The sequence below is a fragment of the Vigna unguiculata genome, chromosome 11, assembly GCF_004118075.2.
Source record: "Vigna unguiculata cultivar IT97K-499-35 chromosome 11, ASM411807v1, whole genome shotgun sequence".
Lineage (NCBI taxonomy): Eukaryota > Viridiplantae > Streptophyta > Magnoliopsida > Fabales > Fabaceae > Vigna > Vigna unguiculata.
This window is the reverse complement of record NC_040289.1, coordinates 31,748,439-31,762,129: the sequence shown is the minus strand read 5'-3', so window position 1 is coordinate 31,762,129 and position 13,691 is coordinate 31,748,439. Positions and strand designations below refer to the sequence as shown.

At 30.6% G+C, this 13,691-nt stretch overlaps 1 protein-coding gene across 1 annotated transcript; it reads left to right on the top strand.

Annotated features, from left to right (window-relative positions):
• Positions 1 to 11,535: 11,535 nt before the first annotated feature.
• LOC114170370 (protein MAIN-LIKE 1-like) lies at positions 11,536 to 12,293 on the top strand. The gene is made up of 3 exons (XM_028055845.1): positions 11,536 to 11,823; positions 11,900 to 12,192; positions 12,275 to 12,293. Exons 1-3 carry the CDS (start codon positions 11,536 to 11,538, stop codon positions 12,291 to 12,293), a joined length of 600 nt encoding a protein of 199 aa, XP_027911646.1.
• Positions 12,294 to 13,691: the final 1,398 nt, after the last annotated feature.

Sequence of the window (13,691 nt, the reverse complement as noted above, 5' to 3'; positions counted from 1 at the left end):
TTTGTTGAAGCCTGGCTTATGTCTGCAACTGCGAATATTTAACTTTGGGATGTCTCATATATATATATATATATATATATAGAGCGAGGGATGATGATAGGAGTTGGGATGACGTGGTCCCAAACTTTTAAAATTGTGTATACACATTGAATATATGAGAATTAAATTCGTTTATTTTTATTTTTTATAAATTACGTTTGTTTATGATGAAAAAAAAATGTCAAGATATTTTTTTCTTGGGTTACTTATTATTATTTATGTTTATTTCTCATTATGATACGTTTTTGTATTTTTGAAAAAAAAAAACTAAGTCTTACGTGTGAAAAAAAAAACTAAGTTTTACATGTCAAAATTAGCTTTAACGTCGTTTGTATTTTATGGTGAGATACCATAAGTATATTTATAAGACTTTTAGGTCCTATGAAATTTGTTGTCAAAATTAATATTATCAAGAAAATGTCAAATAATAATTAATAAATATATGTGATAACTTGATATACCATATATCAAACTAAGATTTAGTCAAATATATTGTTAATATATAAATATTTATACTAATAAATATGTTTTATAATACTTTTTGATCACTTTAAATCACTAAAACTAAATGGACTTTATTAAATTTCATCACTTACCATATTTATTGTCATCACTTATCATATTTATTGGATCGAGTATAAGGATGTCAAAAAAATCCGTATCCGCGGATAAAACCCGTAACGGGTAGGAAATGGATATTAAAAATGGATACCCGCTACCCGTGGGTATGAGTATTTTTGATACCCGCATGTTAACGGGGCGGGTACGGGTATCATAGTATCTGTACCCGTGGATACCCGTACTCGCTAAACTTTACCCTTATATATATATATATTAGTAAAAAACATTATGAATCTTCATTCAATCATGGTGGTCAGATTCTTACCCCACAAATGAGTAAATTACTTCCATATACTGTGGAGGCATTGATGTGTCTCTAAGACTGGTTATGGACCAACATGGAAGGTAATGAAATTAACACTTTTACTTAGATATTTTAATTAAGTGATTGTTAGAAATTTTTACTGAACTTCTTATATTTTAAGGTTCTTCTAGATTAAAATTGGACAACCATGAAACTTTATACAATGTTGCAAGAGGTGGACATTAATGAAGTTAGTAATTTCTTTAATATTTTATTCAAAAATAAACTACAATATAAATGGGTAGTAATTTTTTTTGTTTGTTTTTCAATAATCAATCGGAGAAAGGGGACAGACTTGTTGATCTAAGCACTAATTATGGTTAAATATTTATTTTTTAAAATATTTTTGTAAATACCCGTGGATACCCGTGGATATGAAAAAAATAGACGGGTACCCGCATAACGAATATCCGACGGATATGGGTACGGGTATGAGGCAAATATTTATCCAGCGGATAGGGTACGGGGGAGCTACTACCCATAACCTACCCACCCCGTTGAAATCCCTAGTCGAGTATGTACCCTTCTTAGTAATAAATTCAACTAGTACTAAATAATAAACCACTCATATCTAATCGAGTAAAAAAATTAAATTATATAAATAGAAGATATTTTTTGCGATGATTTTGAACACGTCACAACTCCTGGTAGCTCCTAATTTTTTATCAAAAAATTCAACAATAAAAACAAATATATATTATTCCATATTTGATAACATTTTTATGGTCTACAATAAATTTTAAAAGCATATAAATACTTTCTTAACATAAATATAGAAAATTCTTAGTAATATTTTAATTATAATAATATAATGGAATGTATAAAAATATTTTCCATTATTATTAATATTTTAATTATAGTATATGACAATATATATAAAAATTATTTTTCATTATTAGTAAGATAATTCAAATTAATAAAACTTTAAAAAATATCAATATTTTCTTACGCCTTAATAATGTTTTGAATTTTTCATGTATTTGGGAATTTTCAATTGAGTCTCTAATCACTTTTTATAGTCTATTGAGTCATTAAAATTATAAAAAATTTTAATATAATCTTTATTTATGTGGCGGTTAACTTTGTCAAGTAGTAATAATATTGTCCTGTCACTCCACAAATGCTGTCACATAGTATTTTATTACAAAAGACAATTGATCAGGAGATTTTTTCCAAATATTGATTGTATTTAATGATTTTTTTTAAATTTAATTAAAATTATAAAATTTTAAAATTAAAAATAAAAAAATACAAAATTACAAAAATAGAAAACATGTTACCGTAAAATTATGAAAAACAATTATAAATTATAAATTAAAATTTAAAAATATAAAATTACAAAAATCAACAAATTAAAAAATTAAAAAATTATAAAAATATATAATTTTATATTTTATAAAATATAAAATAGAATTAATTCTATTTTTCTTCTTATAAAATTATTAGTTATTTTATTAAAATATCGTTATTATTATTATAATTATTATTATTATTAAAATTCATAAAAGATACTAATTTAATTACAGAATAATGCTGTACTATTTACAGTATTGATCTGGTCATCCAAAATAAAAACTAAATGCACTTACAATTATTAATTAAAAGGAAAACAATTAATACTATAAAAAAAGTAAATATGCCCATATAATTTTTAAGTAGTTATAATTTTATTTTATTATTTTTTAATCGGTATATTTTATGTATTATTATTGCACTAAACATGTCAAATTAGCTTTAATCAGGAAAGAACTGAATTGTTAGAAAACAAACACAACATGTATTTGTAGTATACAAATTTCCTACCATTAAATTCTCGTGGATCAATTATTAAATATTTGATTACAGTTGATTTACTGATAACCTCGTCTATTATTATTATTATTATTATTATTATTATTATTATTATTATTATTATTATTATTATTATTATAACTAAAAAAATGTTAAATCATTCCATTGGACCCTATTTTTTAGAGAAATTTTGAGTAAGTCTCCTTCTTTTTTTTCTCACTTATGTTTCTATTTTGAAAAATTCGTTGCAATTAGTCATTTTCGTTAGTGGTACACTAACAAGGTTAATTACGTGACACAGGTCAGCACGTGTTTTTTTTATAAATTTTAAAAATTAAAACTAAAATTGTTACGTGTCAAGTTGTTAGTGTGCCACGTAGTAGAGGCGGTGTGATGTGACACTGACAATGCCAAATATCAATATTGAATGTGACAATTCTCAATTTAATCCTGTATTTGTTATTTTGTCTCAATTTGATCCCAATTTTTTTAAAACTGGTGCAATTTCATCCCTATTCAAATTAAGAGAAAATTTAACCTTTATATAAATGTCATGATGATATTTCTAATAAGATTAAGTTTTTATTTTACATTGAACTTTATTTAAATATTGTTTCAAATATTTATATATCAATAATTCATAGACAAATGTGAGAGTTGGTTTAAAAATAACAACTTTATAAATTGATTTGTAAAATTTTAAATAAATATATTTATTTTAAATTGCTATAAAATTGTTTTAAAATTTTATATTTGAATTTATAAAATTTTTATTTTTAAAGCAACTTTAACATTTATCTATAAATTATAGATATATAAATATTTAAAACAAAATTTAAATAAAGTTCAATGCAAAATATATATTTAAATATACTTAATTTTGTTAAAAATATCAATTATAATAAAAATGTCATTGTAAAATTTGTAAAAAAATTAAATTTGGTATAAGGATGAAATTGATTCAGTTTTAAGAAAAATAGAAACAAATTGAGACAAAATAACAAATACATGAAGTATATTGAGATTTTTCATATCCAATAGTGACACGTAACACTGTCATTGTCACATCACACTGCGTCTGTCATGTGGTATAACGCCAGTTTGACATGCAACAATTATTATTATTTTTTAAGTATTAAAAAAATTAGAATAAAAAAAAACTCACGTGCTGACACGTAACATATGGTTAACGTTGTTAGTGTATTATCAACGAAAAGAACCTACTTGCAATGAATTTTACATAATAGAAACTTAATTGAGACAAAAAAAAGGAGACCTATTTAAGATTTCTTTACTAAAATAGGGATCTAACCCAAAAAAAAATATGTACAATCAATTTTACCTTTTATTTGTAATTTATCTTTCTTTTTTCACGACATTATCCTTTGAATTTAAAGTATTGGAGTTATTGTTTTCAACCGGTCAGGAAATATTGTCCTTTGAATTTAAAATGTTTGAGTTATTGTTTTCAACCGATTAGCAGACATTAATGGAACAAAAGAACAAGAAACAATGGAAAATATTTGAAGTAAAACATGTGATACATTTTCTCAAGATTCCTTACAATGGGTGCTATCTCCCTCAAACTTCCATTTTTCCTGTTATAAAATTGTTGTTAACATGTTCATGGCTTCAGCAAATAAATCTTGTTATATAATACTTCAACTCCAACCATATTGTAACTGCCGAATAAACTTCAGATATCGAGATATGAAATATAGGATCACATGTTAAATAATAAAACTTATCATTCCATTTTGTAAACTCTGTTAACTTATATTATATCTTTGTAATGTCGTAAAACGATCATGATAAATGTTCAGGAATATTTTCGACCTTAATCCATTGATTACAAATTATTAACTTTTTCCTGTTGTTTAAATTCTTTTTATATATAAGTACTTTTTTAATAAATAATTATTTATTAATTTTTAATTACATTTGGACAAATTTATCTCAAGGTCTTATAAAAAATCACTAAAAATAAATATATAGTAAAAATATATTAAAATTGTTAATTGTTATAATAAATACTTGAAATTTAAAATCATATATCAGCTATTTTAAATAAACTAAACCGTGCAAAAAGGTTGTGATAATGTATGAAATTTATATGTTTAATCGTATGCAAAATTTTAAATAAATAATAAGACCCGTTACTGTTTCATTTTCTATATTTATCTGTGCATTTTAAAAAATTATTAATAATAAATTGAATTTTTTCTATAATAATGTGAAAATTTTGAATTATTTGTATTTTATAGTTTTTGAAATAAATACCAATTAAAATAATATTAATGTCTAAAACTTTTTTAAAATATTATTTATATAAATATTAATTAGGACTGTTTATATATAAAAGTAAGCATTTATTATCTTTTTATAATTTTAATTACACATATAACTAACAAATCAGAGTCTGAAAAAAAAGAGTCTAAAAAAAAGGGTTAAATATGTTTATTCTATTACTAATATTAAAATTACATGTTTATTATATGGGTAAAGATAGTTTAACCCACCTTTTTTTATCTACTTTTAACCCACTCTTTCAATGACCATTATATTATCTATTTTGATTCTTTTAAGTGATATGATGTGATGATCTAATGGTGATTGAAGTAGTGAGTTAAAAGTGAGTAAAAAAAATGGGTTAAAGTATTATTGTCCTTATTATATTTCTATAACATTGTTTAAGTCTAATAAATTATAATCTTAATATTTTCTTCAAAACTTATGCTGTGTAAATTCTTTACATACACGCAAAGAAGTGTTAGGTATCCTTAGTTACGTAAAAAAAATTCATAGTTGTGAATATTCGTGGATAAAACTTGCAACGGATAAGAAATGAATATTGAAAATGGATATTCACGGGTAACGGATACGAGTATTTTTATACCCGCATATTAAAAGAGTGGGTACGAGTATTGTAACATCACATTTAATAGATAAATCTAATTAAATAAAACATCGTATAAATTATAATATCCAAAGAGCACGAGATTTAAGGTATAAAAGATTTTACAGTCATCCAAATATACCAACAAGGAAACAGAGACACTACACAATGCCATAACAAAATAAAAGTTCAACTATAGCCCAAAAGCTTGCCCAAAGGGCAAGAGGTTACAAAACAACATAAATTCTTCAAACATGAGACTCAACAACGAGCCCAACTCCAACCCATAACCAACTACGCTGCAACATTTCCATCGTCACTGCGATCACCAGGGGTTTCCATATCTGCTCACACCAAGAAATTTGTGATCCTTACAAAAAGGAAAACCACACAAGAAGACAGACACAAGCAAGAAGGATAAGATAGAGTGAAAAGGTTTTTATCATACAATTAAGCGTACAATTTAAAAGTCAAGAACACATCAATCAACCAAGCATGTGATAGCAAACAACAACACTCTAAGACTCAATTTATCCAGATACATATAATCGGTCGGATTCATCGGATGCTTACACTTGTGGTGGCATCTACTGCTCTGTAGAGCCATTGCCAATGGGTTTCACCCTACCACGCACAAGGTTAGCCTTCAAACATCTAAGGACATTATCTTGCCAAAGACTAGGGTCTCCTGCTACTCTCACCACTTGAGTCAGTCCGCTCTACGTGAGACTAACTGACTCTTTAGAGTTTCAGGATGCAATCCTTACCTAATTATATACACTACGACACCACCATGAAATCTCACCAAGAGGTTCATGGAATTACGTTCATCACAACCAACATCACTATGAAGTCTCACCAAGAGTCACATGGAATTACGTCAACTCATACCATAGCCATGTCTCTCCAACCCACCACATATTTATCATGCATAAGAATCTCATGCCAATATCCAACCAACCAACCAACTATGATTCATGACTTTATTCATACCAAGCTCATCAATTATAGTCTATAACATCAAATAATACATGCATATTTACATACTTCATGCTTTAAATAGGGTAATCCAATCAATCATGCAACCAACAACCGAAAACAAGGAAGAGAACAGTATTAGAGCATGTTCCTGCACTAGTCTCGCTCAAGCCATGGGCACTCGCTCAGGCAAAAGAGGTCTTTCGCTCAAGCTAAAGGCTCTTGCTTAGGCGAGACTGCCAACAAAGAGCACTGCAGGTTTCGCGAGTTCTTGCTTGGGCGAGATCTCCTCGCCTGAGTGAGACTGCTCTTCGCCCAAAAGTGAGGCCCCTCACCCGAGCAAGATGATTCATCGCTCAAAACGAAAGCAATTTGCCTGAGTGAGAACTCAAGCAGAAACCAGGGCAAGCTTCTGCTATTCTCGCCTAGGCGAGACAAGCTCGCTTGGGCGAAAATACCAGTTCACTCCATTGTTCGCACATGCATCAACCAGACATTCAATACCAAACAACATTTCAAGGTTTTCCATGCAACCAAAGTAGCACGCAAGCCATATAAACACGAAGGAAAGCTAAAAAATAGTCAGATATAGAGAAAATACGAAAACCTTAGCTTCCCTTACTTGGAGAACGCTAGCAAATCTGCACAAACACTCGAAGAAGAGCACCATAGAACGTGGCAGCTTGCGGAACTAAAAAAGCAACCAAGGAGAACGAAACTGAGATCCTGGTTGAGGTTAAAGCGGAACTAGAGCTTCCAAACAGAAGGGGAAACGTAAAATGAATAAGGGTATAGAGTTCTACTTACCCGGAAGTAGAGTTCGATTACCCAACGAAGGAACTAGCTCAAACCCTAGCACAACTCTGAAAAAAGAGAGAAAAGAGAGGTTGAGAAAGGAGTTGTTTGCAATATGAAAGCAGAATGGAAAACGAAGAGGTTGAAAGGGAGTCTTTGGGGCACCCTATGGGCGGCCTTAGGCCCAACAGAATAGGTTAAGCCCTTAAACATTAGGGCCATAAAAAGTGGGCCTTAGAGGTATCATAGTATTCGTACCCATGAATACTCGTACCCGCTATACTCTAATTTAAATTAAAAAAAATATTAAAATATTAATACATTGATTTTGAATGGGTTATTTTTTATCAATTGGTTTTAAAAAAACTTTATTTATTTATAAAATGTCATTCAACACTATTTAAATGGATTATTTCAACTTTGTTTGAAATTTATAAATGTTATGCATTGTATTTTTATTTGAATTTATAGTTAAAATTTGTTCTTAAATATTAAATTTTTCTTTTTGTAAATATTCACGAATATTTGTAGATATTAAAAAATATACGAGTACCCGCATAACGGATACCCTCACCCATATAGGTACGAATATAGAACGAATATTTATTCAATTAATAAAATACGACAGCTATTACCCGTTCCCTACCTGTCCCGTTGATATCTTAAATATCTTCACCATGGCAATTGTATAAGCACATACACATTTCTCCTTTCAAAATATTATCCTTTAGAAAAGACAAACACATCCAGGGCAAAAGACACCGATGACAATGACCATATATCATCATTTTCTTCATTTGCAATGGACTGCATTATCAACATTGCTCTGTGGACAGAAAATGCAGCATGTGGATAAATGACAGAAAATGAAAGTCAGACCTTCAAATGCAGATGATGTCTGGTCCATTATTGTACCAAGTGTTCCTTACAATATTTTTATCCATCTTTTCTTATAAAACATATTATTGCTGTGAATAATTTCCAACCATATAAAGTAAAACCTCCCTTCCCTTATCTCTAAAATAGAATATCTTTCAAATGTCTTTCCAAAAAAAGTTCACAAGTACTAAATCTTAATATATATATATATATATATATATATATATATATATATATATATATATATATATATATATATATATATATATATAAAGCTCCCTAGGATAGGATACAACAAAAGTGAGGAAAAAAGATGAAAGTGAGTCAAGGTGTGCCTTTGAAGTAGAGTAGAAACACTTATTTACTTATTTATAGGTGGAGAATATACTGGGATGACGTAAGGAAAGTAAATGGATATTTGAACTACTTACTTTTGTGATTAATGAATAAAGGATAATTTAATAGGAAAACGATAGTTTGATAAAAAAAAATTGAAATTTTTTGACAAATTGGTAAAAAAAAAAATACTACTTTATTATTTCATTTTAATTAAAAATATTAATTAAGTTAAATCTATTTATTGAAATTTTGTTAAATTGGTCAAAAAAAATCTCAAAAGATAATTTTCCAATTTAATATCTGCATATGAACAAGTTAGATATGAGTATCATATCATTCTTATCCCCATATATTTATTATATTTAAAAAATTAAAATTAAAATTTAATTTATATTTTGTTATGTTAAATTTAATTAAAGTTAAAATTTAATTTATATTTATTTTATTTTATTTTATACTATAATTTATATTATTGTTGTAATTTTATTTAGATTTTATTTTAAAAATTTATAAATGTTTAATTAGTGATTTAGTCCTCTAATATGTTAGTTTGACTTATTTTGGTCTCTCATTCCTTTTGGATTCAATTTAGTCCTCCAATTCTTTTAAAATGTTTAATTTGGTCTCCTTATTTATTATTCAATTTAGTCCTTCTATTTTTTAAAACCATCCATTTTTGTCTTTCTCGATTTGAGGTTAAATTAATAATTATGCTTAATTATAATTTATATATATATATATATATATTAAAATATTTTTTATAGTTTATACATCAAATCATTTCACCTAAATATTCTATTTTTTTACATTTAGACAGAGTGATTTGATGTTTTCAAAAATTATTTTAATATGTATGTATATATATATATATATATATGTATGTATATATAAGTTACGATTAAGTTTAATTACTAATTTAGTCTCAAATTGAAGATGACAAAATTAGATCGTTTTAAAAAGAAGAGAACTAAATTGAATAAAAAATAATAAAAAGACTAAATTGATTCTTTTTAAAATATTGAAAAACTAAATTGAATCCAAAAATAATAAAGGAACTAAAATAAACTATAACAAAAAATTAGAGGACTAAATCAATAAATCTATAGATTTTTATTTTTTTAAGTGTGAAAAGTACGAAGACCATGGGGTTCGAATTCTCTTCGGTGCAATAATTTCTTTTGTGCTGGCTTGGTATGATGAAGATGAAGGCAACGAGAGAATAAGAAGAAGAAGGAGGTAAAATTGTCATTTTATCAAGGTTATGGAGGTACAGGAAGAAAACATGGGGTGCGGAAATAAATTCCCTTTGAATAGTTACGCTTTACATGTACCCGTAATGCCTCCTTTTATTTTTTTTAGTTGAACCAATCGCGTGATCTAGTGACATGTAGACCCTCTTTTCTTCTACATCCACGAGGAGGCTTCCCGTATTAATTTGGACCTAGTTGTTGCAAAGCTCTTTGAAATAGGTGTTTCTTTTTACTAAAAGTATGGGGGCTTCTCCCTACACCTCCAAGAATCTCGTCCAATTTTATTTCCATAATTGCCTATGGTTAAATATAAGATTTACTGTGTTTTTTTACCGCATACCCCTGCACCCCCAAACGCCTGACACTGCACCCCCTAAAAAAACCTCAATTTTGACCGCATACCCCTCTGCACCACTGCACCCCCAAAACAAACCCCAATAAAGAGAGAATCTGATTCTCTGCACCCATCAGGAATCTTTGACCTAGCCAGTTTGTTCTCCCTCATTCTCCTCTTCTCCCACACACTCTTCCTTCGTCTTCTCCCACGTTTGGTTTTCTCCCACTTTGGTCTTCTCCCACTTTGGTCGCATACATCCTCCACCACACAGTTCTTCTCTCGAGAGTCCACAACACAGTCTTCATCTCTGCTGCCTCCCTTTTCTGGTCTTCTCTTGCGCAACACTACAGACGCATCTTCTCCAAGTAATGTTTTTAAATTTGTAATTAATTTCAGGAATGTTGTCGGTTTATTTTAATTGATTTTTGCATCTTCGTTTTAGGAGTGCACTTCCAGAATGGTGAAACGGAACACACTTCGTTTGTTCTTTTTTTTTTCAATTGTTACTGAAACGGCTTTTGTAAGCCGTGTGGGAACTGTGAGAAACAGAATACACATTCCGTTTGGTATTTTTTTTTTCAATTTTACTGAAACGAATTTTGTAAGCCGTGTCGGAAGTGTATGAAACGGAATACACATTCCGTTTCTTAATTTTTTTTTCAATTTTATTGAAACGACTTTTGAATGCCGTGTCGGATGCGTATGAAACGGAATACGCATTCCGTTTTTGGTTTTTTTTTAATATTGCTGAAACGGATTGTGGATTCCGTGTCGGAGGTGTATGAAATGGAATACACATTCCGTTTCTTGTTTTTTTTTTGAATTTTGGTGAAACGGATTTTAGTATCCGTTTTGGGTTTTTTTTGGTGTTTTTTTCGTGAAATCCGTTTTAGCAGTTACTTGTTGAATGTAATTAAGGGCTGAGTCTTTGGAGCATTATGTGTGTGTGTGTGAAATGGAAAAAGAAAGAATGGTTAGAGAGGTATAAAGAAGAGAGAACACACGGTAGCTCGCATTAAAATGAGGTGATTCATGGTTGGTACTAAGAACTATATGATTAACTTTAAACTGGTCCATCACCAATTTAAGCATTAAATCCAACAAACATTTCTTCCAAGTCTAGCATGTAAAATTTACAAACCAGTAGAGGAAATTGCCTTCATCAGCATCAATAATTTACCTTTCCTATTATTAGACAGAAATTGCATTTGGTAACAGAATTTAAAATCATGTTGTTTATTTCATTTAGTTATTTTTCCAGGAAATTTATATTGGATTCTAATGTTTCAAACTTTGAATTACAGATATGGTTAGGACACGAGGAAATTTATCTAGACGCGGTTCAAATGATGCACCAGAGAGTTCCAAACAGGGTGGTACACGGAAGAGACCCATAGCTTCGGCTCGTAGAAGGGGTCAGCATGAGGCTAATGTGGTTGAGGATGATATTGTTGAGAATGAGGTTTCTGACGTTCCTCGGGAGGACGAGCAGGGCATTGATAACGATGGTGGAGGATTTCCTGGTGGTCCATATGATACATCTTTATTGACCCGGTACCAGGATCATGTTGCACGCATGATATGGGATGGTCAGGTCAGTAAGAAGTTTTTATATAGGTTTAATTTTGTTGTTGTTAAGTATTTTTATTCTTTTTTGTTTCTTTTGTTAGGATCGAGTTGTGAAAGTGGTCTCTCATATTAAAAAGGTGAAGAAATTAGGACGTCCTCATCCTTCTGTTGCACCTTTTGTGTTAGCTTCTGGATTATCGCCTCTGTGCGATATTTTATATGAATATATCGATCTTGGGTTAGTATTGGGTTTCGTGGAGAGATGGCATCCCGAGACTAATACTTTTCATCTACCCATTGGGGAGATGACCATCACTTTGGATGACGTATGGTCACTTCTCCATCTTTCCATCAGTGGAAACTTTTGCTCCACTGAAAATCTTGAATATGAAGAGTCTGTTGAGATTTTGACGACACTTCTTGGTGTTGACCGGGCCATGGCTTGTGTGGAGCTTAATCAAAGTCGGGGTGCACAGGTCCGACTTAGCTGGTTGAGAGAGTTGTATGGCAGCTGTTGTGAAAACGAGCTATGGGAGTTTGCTGCACGTGCATATCTTTTGCACCTTGTAGGGTGCACGATATTTGCTAACAAAAGCGCGACCTATGTTCGTACACATTATCTCGAGCTATTTAGAGATCTCTCCACATGTCGTACATATGGTTGGGGAGTTGCTGCTCTTGTCCACTTATATGAGCAGCTAGGAGATGCCAGCTTTGCAAATACAAAGCAATTAGCTGGATATCTACCTCTTCTGCAGGTACCCATTTATATAACATTTTATTCTTTATTTCACTTGTTTTTAGTTTTATATGACAATGGTTAAATGAAATGTTATTTGATACAGGCTTGGATATACGAGCACTTCCCTACATTGGGAAGGAAGCAAGTACGGGATACATATGTGGAGACCGAACCCCGTGCTCTACATTATGTCACTGGACGCGCCATTTCCGCTATAGCTGATGTTAGAGTCCAGTTGGATGGCTTGACATATGATGGGATGATTTGGAACCCATATGTAGCACATAGAGCTGCTCGACAACTTGTAACAGATGGCATGTTTTCTGGCTTCCTGAGGGTTGGTACCATCGTACACCGTCATATGCCGGAGCGTGTGTTGCGACAATTTGGCTTCATGCAGCCTATTCCACCGCCGCCCAGTTCGCTTCCCATGATGGACTTTGAGGCTATTGATGATCGGTGGAAGAAGCACGAGCAGTTTGTTGTACATCAAGTGGTCCAAGCACCAGCTCCTTTTTCATGTGCAGATGGATATTTGCAGTGGTTTAGGAGAGTCTCCCATCCATACATTTTACGTGGAGCTGAGGCGGACCGGCCTAGCCTTGTCATTGTGCCCTGACTTCGTCGGAATTTGCCAGATGACATACCAGTTCAGAGGACGTCACCGTCATCATCTTCTAGTGGTTTATTGGTATGTTATAAATTTAGTTGTTCGTTTTATTAGTAACTTTTAATATTTGACATTAACTTGTTATTATCACAGGGTCTCGTAAAACGCATTGTAGGCGGTCTTCAGCGGATGATAGACTGTAGAGACGTTACTGAGGGCACAATTGCTTGGGATCGCACTCGTGAGTTATTGCAGATGGCTCAAGAAGGCGTTGAAGAGGAAGAGAGTAGAGGAGGACGTAGAGTTCGAGGTCGACGACCATCTACGTCTGGATAGTCCATTTACTATTTATTTGTATTTGATATTAGAATTTTTATATTAAGATATTTCATCTATATATTGTATTTTATATTAAGTTATTTAATGTTAGCAATGAGGCCAAAATATATATCCGTCCCTTGGCCAAAGGAGTTAGAATTTTATATATTGGTAAAATAATTACAAACAACAACAGTCAAATAGTTAATACAATCAACAAATA

Excerpts from the sequence above, each read along its gene's own strand:
- LOC114170370 (XM_028055845.1), top strand. The coding sequence starts at position 11,536 with ATGGTTAGGACACGAGGAAATTTATCTAGACGCGGTTCAAATGATGCA. Across the intron at positions 11,824-11,899 it reads GCATGATATGGGATGGTCAG|GATCGAGTTGTGAAAGTGGT; the intron begins GTCAGTAAGAAG and ends TTCTTTTGTTAG.